At 43.9% G+C, this 19,732-nt stretch overlaps 1 protein-coding gene across 2 annotated transcripts in view; it reads right to left on the bottom strand.

The window, feature by feature from the left end:
• Nucleotides 1-19,732, bottom strand: part of asap2a (ArfGAP with SH3 domain, ankyrin repeat and PH domain 2a) — a 101,562-nt gene that overhangs the window by 43,334 nt on the left and 38,496 nt on the right. For both annotated transcript variants that reach the window (XM_088626579.1, XM_088626580.1), the window contains exon 2: nucleotides 17,187-17,259. In XM_088626579.1, coding sequence (XP_088482705.1) covers nucleotides 17,187-17,259 — 73 coding nt within the window. The remainder of the gene's footprint in view (nucleotides 1-17,186; nucleotides 17,260-19,732) is intronic.

Here is a 19,732-nt window from a genome sequence, read left to right as displayed (position 1 = left end):
CAACATCCATTAAAACCTGTTTACAAAGCCTGCGCACTGCATCGGAATCATTATGGAAAGGCCAAACTCGAATTATTCTGCCTTATAGGTAGAAATATATATTAAATAAATGGACATTTACTTTAGATCTAAAATGAGAATACGGTAAACTATAATAAATAAAAATACAAATCATCAGGCCATCACACTTTGTTACCTCTCTCAGGGGTTTTAAAGGAATTTATAGATTTTTGTGTCACCCATCAACACCTCACTGCTTCACAATGACACTTGCTCTTCAGCGCGTACATGACACCTACTCGTAGTTCAAGGAGGGAGCTGCGTCGGCATGCCTGGGCGGCAAAGAAACAAGTAAAAGTTTATTCCCTGCTGAGAAGAGAAGCAGAGGAACAACATTTCAGCTGTGGAGCCTTCGACAGGTGTGAGAAAGAGAGGAAAGTCAGCAGCTGATAAAGCAAAAGAAAGCAAAAGGCAGGAGTGGAGAGGAGGAGGGAGCAGAGTGGACACTCAGGTGGTGGGAATTTCAAGTCAAAACCTGAAAGTGAACAGAGTGGATTAGAAGAAAACGAGTCTGTCGTTGAGAGAAGGGGGAAGGTGTGATCCTAGTTTCAGAATAATTCCGGATGTGTACCTGCAATAGGAGTTGAGAAACCCATCTTTGATGAACACAGGCGGAGAGATCAGTACGATCATGGCTGTTGGAGGTAAAATGAGAAACTCTGGGCTTGGAGAGATCTTTGATGCTCACAGCCCTGACATGTTCCCTGAAGGGGTCTCCCAGTCTCCTTCCTGTTTCCCCAATGTAGATAGCATGAAGCCTACTGTCCATGTAGAAGAGCTACTGTGTAGGACCGATCCATTAAGCACCAATGAGTGGGGAAGAACTGAGAAAACACTTCTGGCGTTGCATGTTCTTAAAACAAGTTATGGTTTAAGTCTAAACTAGACAAGAATCAGCACCAAACAAATGGGTTTACAAGCTTTCTCTCTACACAGTAAGTGCCGCTGATCCAATTATCAACCATCTCTTGGAAGAAGCCAGGGGGTCTGGCCATGCTGTTGGAGCGGAGTAGCTTGTCCCACTCTCCCACAACAATTTGTGCAAAGAGATGTCTCCTGTTCTCAAATTCAAATGCACTTTCACGTAATTTCCACTTAGGAACTGTAGTTCACAGGTTGGGTTTACTGTCAACTGTCACTGCCTTTGAGGGTTCTGAAGACTTGAATCAGATCCCCTCAGTCTTCTCTGTAAAGGACTGTAAAAGCCTAAAGACGGTCAGCTATTTTAGCCCGATAGTGCAGGACATTCCTTCAAGCACTGTAATTCATCTGGTTGCTGTTCTCTGGTCTAATTCCAGAGGGGCAATGCCATTAACACTTTTGACCATAGTGTACCACTGTATTGTTAGTGAGGTCTGATGACTGTATTGTATCATTAACATAACATTCCTTGATTTAATGATATGCTTTCGACAATCCTAACATTTTCTTTGCCTTTTGTAGTGCCAGATGTAAATGTGCCAACGTAAGAAAATGACTTCATTGTTGAAGCTGCCTCTTTTAGCTCAGCGTTTCCCATTTTCAATTTCAGTTTTTGCTACCTGCATGCAATACCACGCACCGGTCTACATTAAATACTGGTGGGTAGCTGCGTCAGCATGCGTAGGCTGCAAAGGAACAAGTAATAGGTTTATTCCATCACCTGAAGAAGGCTCCATGGCCGAAACGTTGTGTTCTCTTTCTTCTTTTTTTTCAGTATGGAATAAACCTATTACTTGTTCCTTTACATTAAATACTGCCAGGTTTCTGCTCGTCTTAAATTTTTGCTAAATCTTTTCGAATTTCATTGGTCACTTCTACAAGTGATTGTTAATCCTCTTATGTTAGTGTTGTGTGCAAACATGACTAGCTTACTGACTGACGCCAGAATCTAGATATTGATATAAATTACAAAGGGCTGCATTCATAGTTAGATCCTTACTAACTGCATCAGTTCAAACTGATAGCATACTAATACTCTGTACTCTGTTGTCTAGCAACCAAATCCCCATCCAAATCTTCCCCAAATGTCTACTGCTTGTACTTGGAGAGTCATTTATCAGACACAATATAAAAAGAAATCTGATAACCAACATACAGTACAACATATTGAATACTGTGCGTGTGTCCACTACTGCTGTTGCTACAGTAGCTCAAAGCAGTTAAGATCTACCTTTTTTTTCTAAAACAGTGTGGACTTTTTCCTAAAATTGTACTGGAAAACACTCAAAATCTACACAATCCAACCCAATCAAATCATTTAGAAACAAACCACGGAGGAAGAAATAAAAATCGAGCACCGCCAACACCTCTCACAGGAGGAGGAAGATTGTGGGGTTGATTGATCTCAACAGGATGGAAAGAAGCCGCACTTAGTGGAGGAATCAAAGCTTGCCGAGAACGGAAGGACACAACAAAAGCTTGTCCCAGACACCGCTGGATCAAAGCGAAGGGCTCTTTCAGCGACACGTTTAAAAACGCTACCAGTCCGTGTGCAGCTCTTAAAGTATGGTCCGTGCAGGAATCAGTGTAAAGACACAGAAGAAAGGGATGAGTGGATTAAGATGACACATAGTATGGTTCGGTTTAATAGCATTCAATAATTTCCCTTTACGGTTTTTTTTTTCCAGTGCATTGGTTTCTTCAAATCGCCTGGGACTGACCTTGTAATTTAAGATCAACGTAAAAATCAATAGACCCACAACACAAACCGACGATGCGCCGTGATGACCCATTAGGGTAAATTAAAAGAGAATGCAGCGAGTGATAAAAAAAAGTCGTCCGTTTTGACTGCGGCAGGAGTATGACGACTCCACAGCCAGAACACGCCGCCGAGAGCTCACAGATCAGCCCGTTCACCGCTACCGGAACCGGCTGATGAAACGCTATACGGTGTCTTTCACGACCGGGGTCCGAGACTCGCCACGCGATTCTTGAACCATCCGAAAGGCAGCACGACCCCGGCGACGTTTTAAAAAGTGTCCTGACAACGCGTCTGTTGGAATACCTCACATTTTGTACGGAAACATCAGACGGGGGGGGGGGAGTGCTTCGCTAAAGAAAAAAGTAATGCCTTTAAAAAAAAGGTAATATTCCACAGCACTGCAACATGGGAAGAATGTCAAACACCCTACTTAAACAAGCAGATGACTTGTTTAGATAACTATCGTGCACTTTTTTTAGACTCGTACGTATACAGAAATCCTCCACATTTTTGGATGGACGCGATGTCCCCATTAAAAAAAAACTGCTTTCCAGTACGTCCCGCGGAAGAAGACGTTGATTTCGGGGAAGAATGATGTATGGAGGGGAGCCCAAACTTGAACCTTAAGTGTCATAGTACTGTCCCGCGGGTCTCATCAGTCTCTTCAAATCTCTCAGCTTCACCCTGTCCACTAAAGCAAATAATGAGTTCAATTGAGTAATTAAGGGCTGGGTTGGAAGGAAAACCAGAAGGACTGGAGTTGTATAGCCCTGCTGTAAAAGGAAGGCGTGAAGAGCCTCATCCATATCTGCACAGACTGCTGCGACGCCAATTTCTGAGACGCGCCTTTCCAACAGCGTCCCCCAGAAAGAGAAATACCATCCAACACGCAAACAACAGGGCGTCTGAAACAACAGGATCACCTCAGCTAATTTGGGTAAAAAATCGGGTACAGTGACCGAAGGGATCACGAATATCGCAAACAGAAGAGGCGTAAGGGTGTACAAGAAAAGTACAGGCCCGAGGAAACGGCTTTCAATGATCCAGCCAAAATGGAGAAAAATGGGAAAGTACGTGTCTAATCATGACACGCAACTCTGGAAAAACAGTGAAGAGCAACACTCACTCAACACTCTGCAACTGCTTTGGTTGCAGAAAGTTCCTGTCCCAGACAAGGCTTGCTCTTGATGTACACAGCAGCCAAGACTGGAAAGCTTTAAAACATGAGAAGTCTCCCCCCGATCATCCAGGGTCATTCCAAGAAGGGAAAGAACTGGAAATGAAAGTAATTATCAACACTGCTATCACTGCTGAAAATCAGCGCATTATTGATGCAGAAACACAGCACTGGCAGAACAGCAGAGAAAAGGCTGGCTGGCCTTATAAGGGCACCCAGGACTGCATGGGAGCTCAGCTCCCAATGGTCTGATGGGGTTGTCCGACAGTGAAATGAAGGAATCACCTCACACAAAATGCCGGACTATTACTTAGCTAAAAACACTCAAGATCATGCAGCTCTTGGCAACACAGATCAAGGTCAAAGTGCGATCAGTGCTGAAAAAGGCAATGTGCTACTCCTTGATAGTGGATATCACAGATGCCTGTGTTTACTTTTCCAACCTACTGCACCATCAGGCAGCTCGGAATAAAAAAAAAAACATTTTGGAATAGTTTTGGACGACTTCCCAACTTCACTATCAGTGCTTCCTGAGATGCAAGACTCTATCACCATGCACACAGCAAACTGGAACATCCACAGAGTTGGTGTGTGATGCAGTCTCGTCTCCGGCTGCTCTAAATGAACCAAAATGGTTCAGCCAACAAGGAACGGGAACATGGAGGGTTGATGGGGATGTGCAATACCCCAGGAGGGGGTAAAGTCCACACACACAGACTGAGCTGTGCTGTTCTCAGAACAAATGGGGTGAATTTTCCTCATGCAATGTGCATCACTGTGCATGTGTCTACACACAGATTTGAACACTTTCGGCAAACGCATATAGGATACGACACCAGGGTCTCCCGCTGTGGTATATAAGCCTGGCGAGCCACCTGGCTAAAAACTGGTGCCTCCCGGCCAAACAAATGTGCGAACGCTGACAAAATATACACAAGAATCCATACTGAGATACTGTTTCAATACTACTGAAAGATCATTTACCAGCCAGCAGCCCCAGTGGTATCTCATCAGATAATAATAATAATAATAATAATAATAATAATAATAATAATAATAATAATAATAATAATAATAATCTTTTTATATGGCGCCTTTAAAGGTGGCTTCTCAAAGCGCCTTACAGGATGACAATAACAGTAAATAAGAAGAATACACAAGATAAGAAAATTACAATATACAATTATAACAAAACAACAATTACATAGCTCTCTAGTCTCACATATTGGGACCAAATCTCACCTGTTTGCATCAGGTCTAGGTTGAATAAAACGTCAGGTAATGTAAATGAATGTAGAACTTCGAAACTGTTGTAGAGACTCGTGATTCTGTGGATAGACCAATGTGTTTTTTGTACGTGAATGAAAGAAACCATCATTACAAAAATGTTTGACACAATCTCACTCATGAGGTTTCTGCGATGTTGGTACAAGAGCTAGGAAAAAAGTGCAGGGGTTGCTCACAGCTGAATCATCTGGTCGCAGACACATACAGCGTCCCTCTGGCGCTTGCCACAATTTTTCAAAGTGAAAAAAGACTTATTGCCTCAACGAACACAAAATAATAAACAGCTCCTCGATAGCCTAAAGAACACAGTGATGACCTGATACAAAAAATAGCAATGTGTTTCAAGCACAGAACCCAGGCAGCATCAGGGGTAGCCTATGTCTTTTAATGAATTCTATCTAATCAAACTAGTTGTGATCAATACCGTCTTGTTCGAGATAATATGGTTGAGTTACAATAATAAGATACCTAGTTAGTCTGCAAGCTATAACAGTAATCCAGCTGTTAGACAGCCAGTGGGTAGGGGGAGGGATCATCAGCTTTTTCCTGCAGGAAACCCTGGATATGATACTGTAATACGTCGTCGGATTTCTCAGGAACTTGCATTAAAGCAGCTACGTCTTACGCACAGAGAAACGATACTAACAGACATCAACCCATACAGTACACATTCATTTTTCACCACTCCTACAGGATTCCTCACAGCCACACCAGAACCCTGTAAACTCAGTCCCCCACATCTGCACTAAGCCTACAGTATATAACTATACATCACCCCTTCACTTTTGCACATAATCCACCGGTTTGCCCATAAACCACTAGTGCATTATTGATGGAGCAATTTCATAGAGTATAAGATGAAAGGGTTCTTTAATTTGTTAAATCCTTACTGAGGGACTCTAAATCATCCGTTTAAGGCCATGAGTTGATATTCTTCAAGTGGAACATGCGGGGGATCAGAGGAAACATAAACAGCTCTTCTCTCAATGTAAGCAGTTTGAAAGCTCTCGAGTGGCTGCCCTGCCCACTCAGAACACATCCACAAGGGTCTGGATATCTTAGGCCTCTGTGCACACAGAAAGATTGTTATAATGTTATGTTATATAGGAATCAAGTGACAGTGAGAAAAACAGCGTAGAGATTAAAATTCATGAAGTATCAAAGCTCATTATTGCCATGCTCTGCATTAGGGCATGCAAACATTTCCTCACAACAATGTGCAGTGTGATCACCCACGGTTTAAATAACACTTGACGGTTCTGTTAACTTCACCCCAGACCCCAGAGCGCAGTGCAGTACACCCGCTGCATAAGTCAACTATCACAGCTTCTAAAATTGCTGTTTTGTAAACGTGCTGACATAACCAAGACTTAGATTTTATTTATTTCTTTTCTTTTCATTTCAATTGTATTGGCACATTTGATCACTTCGAAATTCAGACATAAAATGTTGGCTGAACTGAGGCTGCAGGAATACTGAATTTGGACATCAACAGGAGATCTACTGTATTTGATCACTACCGTGAAAGACACATAAAGAAAAAAAAATACAACAGCACAGGACTTAATCTTAAAGTCACAAACATGAAAAATGGAGAAACAGGCACTTTACTTGCAGCGACTGTATAAAGAGGAAAATATGAAACTAGATTTCAAAACAATTTGTGAAGCTAGCTGTTCTTCAGGGTTATATTTTGGTGTCCAACAAGATGTGTTTTAATGCAGGCTTGATCTAAAATGCTAAATCAGGTCATTTATGGTATAAATCAACTGATTTATTTTTCTTTGCCTCTTTTTCATCTTGAAACCCAGATCAGTTCTTAAAGAACGGCCTGGCACAAAAATACAGGGAACCAAGAATCCAACAACAAGAATCAGTTCCAACAACGCATACAGGGAGACAATAATCCAAATTCACTGACATTTTTAAGAGGATTGTTGCCTCCTTAAGAACTCTATATCAAGCTGAGCTGTAAAGGTCTTAATATTTCACTGATTTTGCTACATGTCACATCAATGCCACAACAGAAGCAGGGAGAAACTTCACTAGTCGAGAAAAACTGGTACTGGAAAGGAAATAAGCTCAGTCCAGCTTTTAAGCAGACTTAATTCCTGTGCTTCAGAAAACAGCAAGACGCTGCAATCAGGCTGCCTGGGTTTCCCACCGGCTCTGAAAAGATGACTTGCACCCACAGGGAATGACGTCTCTGAAATCAATGGAGGCTGTCACCTTCCACATCTTTCCACATGCCAAGGAAGGGATTTAGGACAGTTTATTTTTGTCCTAGCCTTCAGGAAACACGAGCACAATGCTTACGGTTGTCTGATGGATTTTTTTTGTATAATGCATTGCAACAGGAACCTGCACGCTATACACACTGCAGTATGAAAACCCTATACGATAGGCTCGTGAGCAATTGTCTAGTTAGTTATTTCATCCTTTACCTTGGTTTCAGTTCAATGTCTTTGCATGTGTGTGGGAAAGAGCCATTGCAACTTCACGACATATGGTTTGGATTTTTGCTTTAGTATAAGAAAATCAAAGTATTACTAATCCTCGATGGCACTGACAGTCAACTCAGTGGACTTAACCAGTGGAAAACAAAGAGTGAAACACAAAACGTAGGAGGTGCGTTTTAAGAGTGGACTGTAGGGAGGAAGCATAACCTCTTCTCATTTGTAACCTTTCTTGTATGCTTAGGTAACAAGGTTTGCAAAGAAATTAACGAGCCCATTCAGCCTCTCTCCCTCGTTTGGGGCGATCAATTAGTTACTAGGAGCCAATTTCAGCATTCAACTGCCCATTGGCCTGTATTTTAAGGTGGATGCTGCACACTGGTGGTAGTGAAGGGGAGTCCCCATTACCTGTAGAGCGCTTTGAGTGGAGAGTCCAGAAAAGCGCTATATAAGTGTAAGCAATTATTATTTATCTTCGAGGGGTTACTTTATTAAAAAGTCACCAAGAAAAAATGTCAACACACCCTGTTATTCTGTTAGTGCCCGCAACCACTGTTGCATGCTGAAAGAACTCCAATGTGCCAGATAAGGAAGAGTTAACTTTTTTTTTAGATCCATGATGACTAAGCCCTAGAATCATGCTGGCATGCTGGTGATCCTGTGTTTTTTTCCAAAAACTGATCCTATAATCTAACATGTAACCGACGTAAGGCATAGGTCTGTACCTGCTTGGTTCAAGCTTGTCATCCTCCTTATGGTTGGGCTCTATATTAGCAGGTATTACTGCTGACATGAGCGTTAATGGCCAGTGAATAACATCACACGTTTTCTTAAGTACAGCTAGAAGAAATACATCAGGTCCAGGAGATGTTTAATTGAAATGCTTCTTGCATCTGCAACATGTCTACCTCTCCTATGCTCCTCTTAATAAAAAAAACATGCCTTTCCTCAGCCTGAGGCGTACTGTAAATTTCTTCTTTATTGAACACTTGTATTAAATGAATATTTCATTCATCAGCCATTCCCCTTCCTTCACCTCAAAGTTTCCCCATTGGTCTTCGCTTCACTGAGAAGCACCCTTTCAGCTTTTGCCACTGTTAGCCATCCAGTGTTATGGATCTAGGTTAAAACACCCAAAAATACTTTGATAGACTTAAAAAAAAAATCTGCTTGTGGTCTGAGAGTGTCTAAAGAGGAAATATGCCACTTGGTTTCTCTTTTTACTATTCTGTTGATAGTTTCTGCACAACCGCATTTTCAGTTTTGTCATCATTTGATGACGCAGGGCAGTTCAGTGGTCTCTGCCACTGAACCGTGTTGATTCACTTAAGCCCAGTCTCTGCCGTAAAGGAAAGGTCACCGGTTGAACTTTTAAAGAAGTGTGTCTAGTGATTTATAAGTAAAATCTCACCATACAGTATATTCACAGGCCTTGGAAGTCAGCTGTAAATCTCCCAAATGGATTCCGCAAACGGTCAATATTAACTGTTCCTTAGTTCAGCTGTTTGGCTGCTGAAACTTGTAAGGTTTGACAGAAGAAAAAAGGAGATAACTGAAGTCACTTTGATATGTTTTGTTAGGCAGAGATCAACACCGAAACAAATCTTAAGACTCTCGTCCTATTTTTAAAAAGCTGTGTTTAAAATAAAGATCCTATGTTGCAGTCTTCAATACAGATTTTACAAAGTATACTCAATGCCATAAATATACTGTATAGATGAAAAAATCCTTATTCTGTACTACTGAAAGAAAATAATCAAAAGCATTAGACGGGCTGAATGTCTCTCTCTCTCGTTTGAAACCTCTTTTGTTCTTGTGTTAAGACATTTTCACGGCACAGCTTTTGAAATATAAAACCTCTGTACCGACCGCCCTCCTAGCCACACACAATATCAGTATTACAGAGTAACACTCTTGCTCTTGCTGAGCAGATGATCTTTATTTTTCCTTTTTCAGGAGCTTCAATCTTGACATTGAACTTCATATTATCAAGTGTGAAGTCTTGCATTGTGGCCTCCTGTCTTGTGTATACACAGTGAAACACTAAAAATTAAGATATAAACTTATATACTAACAACACTGGATTTAACCTTTTTTTTTCCCCCTCATAAGTGATTTTTCCAAAATACTGTGGCATACCCGTTAATGTCTGAACCTGACGCATCAGTTGAGACGTGCCGATTTACAGGATGGAAGCAAGAGGCAAGAGGGTTCTGTGACTGGTTTTTGGATTCGAACTGGCCTTTTCTCAAAGAAATGTACCATCATCTCTACTGTGCATTTAGATATTCTGTCCAGATAAAACAAAAAGGTAGTGATATTACTTGAAGGTGTAGGCATTCTTCTGATAGACACAATATGGGGAGCATTCAGGACGATCATTTTCTTTCTATTTCTATAAAAATCATAAAGTGTCCATTCTTTTACTGTAGAAAATGAAACAAACATTTAAACATTTAAATCGCATACCAGATTAGTAACAAAGCGCTACAGCTTGGGGCCTTTTGAAGCACAGACAAAAATGACATCTGCGTTAGGAGAAAAATAAAAAGGTTCGTTTTAATACCGGTATCCAAACAAACGGTTACAGACAGCAGTGTGAAGGAGTGCCGAGGGTCTGCGAACTGGAAGGCTGTGAGCTGAGAAACCCCAGCTGGGACAAGGCTGTTGCACCCTAGGGTGAGGTACTTCACTGGGTGGCCAGAATAACCGCAGCTGCATTCAGGCACAGATATAGGACAGAAGCGTCTGCAAAATCACTGAAGAATGATAAATCCATAGGGGGGAACGACGGAGCAATAAAAGACTGCTAATGAGCATAGTGACACTGCTCTGACCACCTATACTGGGGGGGGGGGGCGGTCTGTACTTGATACCTCCTGATCCTTAAAACAAGTAAGGACGAACTTTTACTCGGATGCCCAATCCGTGGAGACAGCACCACATTCAAGGTCGCGAAACCGAGCTGAGGTGTAGCTGCTTTAAGAGTACGTCGAGATTTCTACAGGAGAGCACAAGGCCATGTGGCCCAACTGGCTTCTTCGGTCGTTACCAGTCAGTAACCACACCCCTAACCCCATCCCTCTGTTTCTTGACACAGGCCGGGGTGTGCGCTTAGAAAGCGTGACTGGGTAGCTGTTTTCATACTGCCACAAACCCTTTGTACTGTATCAAAAAAAGCGGCTCCTCTTCTTGGTTTTCCATGAATTACCAATTTACATTTCCGGTGTTCATTCCAATTCTGGAAAAATCCACTGAGGTTGTCTTAGCGTAGGACACGGCCTTGCACTGTGGAATGCATCAGACTGCTCTGGTCTGGACCAATCCGAGAGCAGCAATATCTATAAATAACAGCCATGCTGCTCCCTTACCTTCACAGAAACGCACCACCTCCACTTGTCCCTGTCGCAACCAGGGAATCAAGTAGTCGTGTTGTTTAAAGGGGAGCCACAGCCACAATTTCTCAAACCCGTCATTGAATCTCAGTAACAAAATAAATTCATTTGCCGTGGTAGAAAAATGTTACAGAGGACGAATTAAGCACAAAATCGGGAATTTTGTAACCGTTTCGGAAGTCGCCATGCAGTCGCAAACCCCTGGTTTGGTTCCCACGAATAGCGAGGTGATGCAGCCCTTCCTGCTCACTAGTCACCGTAATTGACTAATGTGATGAACAAGCGAACAAGTACAGGCTGTTCTGCAGACATTTCACCTCAGAAACGTTCCACTGCGATCTGCACAAAGAGCTAACAAGTAAGTTGTATTTGTTGGCAATAAACTGAATAAATACATACATAAAATCTTGTCTAGAAACTGAGATCAATGTTTCTACTGGATTAAAAGAGATGGATTCACAAGACTGCTTCTTTTCAGTGTCACAGGGCTGCTTCACCTCATTCTGAATCGCAGAACATGGCGCTGCTCAGACCTGGGCATTTCGGCTATCTTGTCATGGTACTGTAAGTGGAGGTTTCACACGTTACCGTGTACATTCTGCTTTTGTTGTGGTGTTTGAAACGCACTCATTGATGACGATTCTTTGTAGCCCTGTATTTTTAGATTCCGGGGTTAGAGTTCCCCTTTAAGGCGGGCCGTGATACTGGGAAGCAGACATGAGGAGCCGAGGACTGACAGGCCAGCCTCGCTGAGCCGAGAGCCCCTGGAGCAGAGGGCTCATTAGTAATGACAGCCCCACGACAAGGCCCGCCTTCAAACAGCTCCAGGGGGAATTCATTAAACAAACAGCTCTAATGGAGACCAAAGGAGAACGGGCAGCACTGCTCTGTCACACAAGACTGCTGCTCACAGGTGCCACGTCAACAGAAGACGTGGAATTAAATTGGAAAATTACTTTCCATTTAACCGACACCAGTTTCAATACTATCTTTTTTTCTGTCCGTGTCATAGTTGCATTCAAAATGCATCTAGCACGCTATTGAGCACGAAAAACAAACTCCTCACATTTGAAAAAGCTAAGCTGGGGTTCTTAATGTAATATCCTGATAGCGTATACAGTATAGTACGGCAAACTCGCCCACAAAAACAAAAAAATGTAAAAGGCTTATGCTTTTGAAGTACAGGATATTTTTAATACTTGAAAGAGTGCCATGTGAATTCAGACCAACTAATGTGAGTACAAAGACATTTTTGGCAATGGAGAACTCTTTGAAAGAGGTTAGAACTGGGAAAAGCCAGACAGTATCACCCACATGAACACGTCATAGTAACGCTCTCAATGAGAACCCATTGAAACAGTATATAAATACCTATGAATTATAGCTTACTGCAGGACAAAACGTGCAAGACTCAGCTGTATTCAATACATCTTTTCTTTAAAGGGCTTTATGCCAATAGAGACTTAACTGTGACATAATATTTCTGAATCTGGGGGCCACACAGAAATTAGGGAAGCAAAAATGGGCCCAAGGGATTTTCCTCTCTCTTTTTCTGCCAGCCCTCGACTACAGCTGGATTTCCAAGACGGTTTAATAAAGGAGCTGTCCTGTGTGGTCAACCACAGCAAGGTGGTTTACCATTGTAAGCCCTTAACAATAAAGCATTTACCGAGAAGAACGCTGGTGGCAAAACAAACAAACATACTGATGCACATTATAAAGACACTTACACTGCCTTCGAAGATACAAAAATGCGTGCACCAGCAAAGAAACGTGCTTTTTTCACATTAACGATTCGACAATGCACTGGCAAAAAAAGCAAATGGAGAGACAGATGTAAACTCCCATGCTAGCAAGAAACATTTTAACGAATCAATGGGACATAATTTGAAAAACACAAGCTCCCTCTGTAATTTCCTCCCAAAGAATTTATTTGATTGACTTCTAATTAGAAGTGCAGCTCAACCATGAACATGTTAAGACTGTATGGCCTTGAGCTGATCAAGGAACAGCCACAGGACGCTTTAACCTGCAATAACTGGGACTGAAACATCTGCGACCAGGGAACTTTGAATATGTCTTCCTGTACAGATCAATCCTCACAGCCAAAACACAAAATGGTGCTAAAACTAATAAGATTGCCGATGTGAATAAGGACAATGCAAGACTTACCCCCCTATCCTGCTCAAACAAAACCTTACATAGAACAGAAATCACTTCCAGGTTCAAAGGCCAAGGCCAATGGCTTACTGCCTCATCTCCTGTGCTGTGGCCGTGAAGACCAACAAAACACCAGCTTTAGGAGAATGAGTCACAGCCCAGAAAAGCAAAGACATGTCCGTTTGGTTTCAGAGTGGGGCAGGACCCATCAAATAACATTTATAACTCTTCTTTAGCGCTTCACAGGTAATGGGTATCCCCACCTAGATGATGCGACGGCAGCCATAGTGCACCAGTACACTCACCACACACCAGCTCTCAGTGGGGAGGAGAGCAGAGGGATGAAGCCAGTTCAGAGATGGGGATCATTAGGAGGCCATGACTGGTAACACCCTGGGATTTTTAATTAGCACAGACAGTCAGGACCTCAGTTTTACGTCTCATCTGAAGGACGGCGTCTTTATACAGTATAGTGTCCCCGTCACTATACTGGGGCATTAGGACCCACACAGACCACAGGGTGAGCGCCCCCTGCTGGCCCCACTAACACCTCTTCCAGCAGCAGCCTTAGTTTTTCCCAGGAGGTCTCCCATCCAGGGACTGACCAGGCTGCCACAGCAGGTCCCCTCCTGTCCTCAGATCAGGGCGACTTGTCTGCCCAACTCCCGCTTCCTCCTCTAAAACCCCGGCAGCTTCTCCGAGGCTCCCAGTTTCACAGCACTCGCACAACGCGTCCGTCACACACAACAGCTACAACAAGGAGTGGCCACCTGTGGCTCCAAACCATTCAAATCCGATTGAACTGTTTCACAAAACCAGTGCCAGCTCCCCCCACCCCCCGATCCAAAATTGAATTGAAAACAGGTTTAAGCAGGGTGTAAATCATACATGCTGGGTCTCTCCCCATCACGATAGATAGATAGATAATACTTTATTAATCCCGTAGGGAAATTGATGTGTGACAGCAGTCCAGCCCAAGACAAGCAAAACAGACATCAGAATAGTTATAAAACAAAAGACAAACAAGATAAATAAAAATAAATTAGTACATAGGTGTGTGCAAAATGTGCTGATCATAGTCACTGTAAAAACAATCAAATATGTGCAAAATGTGCATAGGTTTATACAGACTGATTGTCCAAAAAGTACAATGGAGCAAACATGCTGTCCATAGAGGAGCAGATGAAGGGCTAACAGTCCTAGCCTAGGGCAGTGTTATACACCCTGACAGCCGCCGGGAGGAAAGACCTGCGGAAACTACATCAGCAAATGAAAGGAAAAAAGAACTACTCCTTGCACAGAGGCTCTGAAACCACATGCATCTCCTGACAGAATACCAACGCATGGCTTCAGTGAGGAAAAACAAATACCAGGTCAAAAACCAATAAAAATACATTTCCTCCCCAGCAGAGTAGGGAAGATTGGGATGCTGTACGTGCTCTCGGAGACAGATTTCACCGCTTGTGCGGTGTACATTAATTATAACCGCTGCTGCCTGATCGATCTCCCAGTCTCCAGCAGGAGAGATTGACCAACGGTGCCCGTTATAACTGTGGTAATGCGCTGCCACTCCTGCCGCCTCTCAAATCCACAGTCTGGTTCCGGTTCGTTAATTTAACCTTTACAAGTCGTACAAAAATAATTACATCTCTAGTGCAGGAAAAAAAAATAAAGAATTGAATTGCAGAGCCACAGGGGAGTACTTTGAGTTGATGTTCTTCCCAGCACATTAAACAAATGCTGAATCACCACTATGATGAAACGCAATTAGCAGACAGCCAATGGACTGGAAGGAGCGAACCCATGGTTTAAATAAACTGTCCAGGAGATCTAAAGGCTCAGTACTTAGTCAAATAATACAAAAAGACGCTTAAGTTTTGCATGACAAGAATTTAAATTTGCATGCAACTGTATAGCTGAGATATCTCGTGAAGCAATTTTGTATAATAAACCATGCAAAGCAGAGCGTTGGTAATGACAGCACAAAAGCAAAGGGCCCAGACATCACTGTGTCAACCAGTGGGCACGCAAAGCTTAGCTAGGTCACAAAAATACCATCGCACTTCCTGTCACAACACCTGCCGAGATACGCTGCTGTTGTTCATTCATGTAACAAACTTTCTGGCACCGTGGTACAGTTGTTTATATAGGAAAATGGGCTTTATCAGCACACCATTACCCAGAAGTCCTAGAGTATGAAATGCTAAGCATGTCTGTTCATTCACGGTTGATTCTTCCTCTTCTGGTTAGGCCTTGACTGAATTAAATTAACTTGCCCGCAGTGCGCTGATGACGGACCCCCACACTATATGGTGTCTCCTTTGTTGGTGCTGCACTTTTTTCAGGTTGGCGATTTGTGAACGAAGGATTAATTGTATCTGGTTCACAGTCACCTCAAAACCTCGTGCAGTGATGAAGGATTTTTTTTCTCCTCCGCGGAGGAGGCAGGTGTGGTGCCAGCGGTGGGGGAGGAGACCCACAGCAGAGCGAGTCGGTCTGGTGGCGGACTGTTCTAGACTTGACGGGTTAAATCCAGCGCTATTCAACAACCCCCAGCCCCCAAACCTCAGCCCTCCGATTAAAAATAGGCCAAAACGCTTCCTTCCACTCGAGCACTTAACTTCTAAAGCAGAGGCTGCGGGCAGGAGGGTGTCATTGTTTTTCCAAAGGAACAACTATCGCTTCAGGCTTTATTAAGAAGTTGTAAGGAAGTGCTATTTCAGGAAAGCAGGAAGCCAGTGAGGGGAGAGCTGCTGGGCGTCTCTGCGGCAGCGCTGGAAGCCCAAATGGCGCACAGTGTCGTCAGGCGGCGGGCTGCGCGCCCCTCCCGGACCTGACAGACCTGCTCCGCTCGCGAGCTCTCAAACCGCCACAACCCTGCAGACGCCCCAGCTGCCACCGAGCACTGCAGGCACAGGCCAGCTGCCTCCAGTACCAAAGAAAAACAAAGCAGCATTTTTCACTTCCGCCACCCCCCCTCTCCATGACAAAGGCCTGATCCCATGACTCTCTTTGACTTCTGACTGAAAGTGACTTTTGCACACAACTGTCCTACCTATGAACTGTTCAACTGAATACAATACTGCCGACTGAGTTTCTAACATGACAGAAAACGGAAATCAATCCTATAATGTTTTTCTTTGGTTAAAACATACTGATGAGGTGTGGAAACCAGGTTTTGTAAACCTCAAATGATACATATGTGAAGTAAAGTGCACTTTGCACACATAAGTCATAAGGTCTTCGTTTTTCAATGGGCAAAAGCTAATTACTACATAAAAAAAATCCTGAAAGACTGAAGTAACCATTTGATTGAATAATAAGCTAACCAGGAAACACAGTTGTTAAACTATCTGGCTCATCAAATTACACTCACACCACACAGCCAACGATAACTGGGGGGTTTTCCTCAGACGTTCAGCCTCTTGCCTTGCTTCTTGATTATCAAAAATTATCGGTCATCCTCTTAAACAAGAGTTTAGGTTTTAGACCAGCTTTTTATCTCCAATTCTCAGTGACGGTTAAATATTAAAGTTTATGAAGAGCAGGTCCATCCATTCGGCTCGGTAAACAAGACCTCATACCCGAAACTCCCAAGGTCACTCACTGGTAAACCAGACGGACATTCAGAGGAAACATTTAGAGAAACAATTTGTTATTGGAGAAGAAACAAACCCAACCTGAACTCCAAACCTGTTGTTACGGGTCAGTGACGAGGCATTTGAAGAATGCGCCAGGTAAGCAGAGATCATATCTTTAAAACCACACCACACATCTGACCCTTCACCCTCCAATCCTCTTAACGTGCCACCTGCCGTTCAGTGTCTGAAATCCCATCCTTGACTAACGCCATTCTTTTTTAATTACCCACGGCATTTAATTCTATTATGATCCTTAATCCGGCATCTACACGGCAAGGCAGAGGGAGCACGTGAATGAAAAGATGAGAAAAGGCTGCTTGTTCTTACCCAGACCCGAAGTATAAATTGCTTTCACCGATTTCTTCATCTTGTACAAGACACTCCGGTCGACATCGAGAGCCTGCAAGAGAAATCACAAAGGGCTTCATTGAAACAAACCTCTCTTTTACTTTCTTCGCCCCACTTCCTGTTACCAGTGCGTCCAACCAGACAGCGAGCATCAAGAGATAGAGCAACCATACAGCAGGATCTCATTCCACACAACGAAAACAGACAGAAGTCGACCCCATGGGAATGATCTCAAGGTTTTAGCCTCTCAAAAATATCTCAGCTTGCGGATGGGACTCGAAATCTAGGAAAAGAAGAGACTTTATTGATTAAAAGCCCTTTGATTCATCTCATCCTCTTTCCCAAGTGTCATTCATACCATATGGAAATTGTTGCGTATAACGTGTGCAAGGTCCCCCTCTTGCAGTCTCCATTTTAAAACAACTGTGTGTGTTATCATCTCTGGCCTCTTTCGGGACATGCTGGTATTCTAAATTCTGGGAAGAGATCTGCCTGCTATAGGAAAAGAAGAAAATGAAGATGACGAGAGATTAATAACTGAGAAGCAAGTAATGCTGTGATGACCCTTCATACTATTACAACAGGATCCTTGACATGAACAAGCGGTCTGGACTAATGATTGGTTTTCTTTGTTGCGTATGTGGAGGGCAGTTGCCCTCAGCTTGTCCCCTGTGGCACTGGTGTTATCGGAATTGATAGAGATAGCAGGATAAGATACCGCCGGGGCCTTAACCGATACTAAGCTGTGATCTGATCAGGTAAGCGGCCGGCAACAGAGCGAAGCCATCACATGTCCAAACACCTCGAGAGCGGAGTTTTCTGGATCAGGCCAGCCGTGTGATCAAGCTCACATGACCACAAACTGCCAGAGCACGCAGGAAGGAGAGAAGCGAAGAAGACACAAGTCATAGATTCCTGGCACCACAGAACCATAAAGACTTGTCTTCATTGACAACAGCCAGGTACTGAGCACTGAAGGCGAAGGAGCTATATTTTTTCATCGTTGAATAGCTGAAGATAATCTGATCAGATGCGTTGCCCCCAGATGAGTGAGGGGACATTAAAAATTTACTCTTTCAATTTAGGGAAAGGTGATGTGTTTTAATATTTGTGGAAACTTTTCTTTAACCCTGATAAGACTGCTGCCATTAAATACCTTTTTACCTTTTTGCAGTATGTTTTCTTCAGCTTTCATCGTTAAATGTGCGGGATGAAATAAATACATTGCTTTGTACAAACAACGACTCTTATCACTTACTATCCTGACACTTAATGTGTTGACAACACATTACAGAGTTTTCTTCTATATTATATAGAAATCAGATGTATTGCAGAGCAGTTCAAGAAACAGAGGTCTGTGCGCTCCACGCTCTTGTAGATACTCTCCCAAGGAAGTCCAGAAACGTCTCTTTTATCGCATCACATCTTCCTGTGCACCTTTCCTCAGATCAAGACAGAGGGCTTTATCACTGCTTGGTTTACATATGGCCCCGCAGCTCTTTCAACTGAAGCGATCAACTCTTGTTTGCAACAGCAGATTGTATTTCTGACACATTCATCTTCCTTAAAAGCAATTTTTGCTGATCTGGTTCCAGTCGTCACTCAGTGTCGGCTCTCCCAGCTGAGGGCAGGAATGATGGTCTTCACACCCAGGGAGCACCAGCTCCATACTTCACAGCTCCACCACCAGAGCTCCGTATTCCATAGCCTGAGCTCCAGCTCCGCAGCTCCGCAGCTCTACTGTCAGAGCTCCAGCTCCGCAGCTCCACAGCTCTACCGTCAGAGCCCCAGCTCCGCAGCTCCACAGCTCTACCGTCAGAGCCCCAGCTCCGCAGCTCCACAGCTCTACCGTCAGAGCTCCAGCTCCGCAGCTCCACAGCTCTACCGTCAGAGCTCCAGCTCCGCAGCTCCACAGCTCTACCGTCAGAGCTCCAGCTCCGCAGCTCCGCAGCTCTACCGTCAGAGCTCCAGCTCCGCAGCTCCGCAGCTCTACCGTCAGAGCTCCAGCTCCGCAGCTCTACCGTCAGAGCTCCAGCTCCGCAGCTCTACCGTCAGAGCTCCAGCTCCGCAGCTCTACCGTCAGAGCTCCAGCTCCGCAGCTCTACCGTCAGAGCTCCAGCTCCGCAGCTCTACCGTCAGAGCTCCAGCTCCGCAGCTCTACCGTCAGAGCTCCAGCTCCGCAGCTCTACCGTCAGAGCTCCAGCTCCACAGCTCTACCGTCAGAGCTCCAGCTCCACAGCTCTACCGTCAGAGCTCCAGCTCCACAGCTCTACCGTCAGAGCTCCAGCTCCACAGCTCTACCGTCAGAGCTCCAGCTCCACAGCTCTACCGTCAGAGCTCCAGCTCCACAGCTCTACCGTCAGAGCTCCAGCTCCACAGCTCTACCGTCAGAGCTCCAGCTCCACAGCTCTACCGTCAGAGCTCCAGCTCCACAGCTCTACCGTCAGAGCTCCAGCTCCACAGCTCTACCGTCAGAGCTCCATAGCTACACCGTCACAAGCTCCAGCTCAGCCTGCTCTGACGGG

This window comes from Lepisosteus platostomus, chromosome 3 (genome assembly GCF_059453375.1).
Source record: "Lepisosteus platostomus isolate fLepPlt1 chromosome 3, fLepPlt1.hap1, whole genome shotgun sequence".
NCBI classification, from domain to species: Eukaryota; Metazoa; Chordata; class Actinopteri; order Semionotiformes; family Lepisosteidae; genus Lepisosteus; species Lepisosteus platostomus.
Note: the sequence above shows the minus strand (reverse complement) of the source record. Positions and strands in the feature narration are given on the sequence as shown.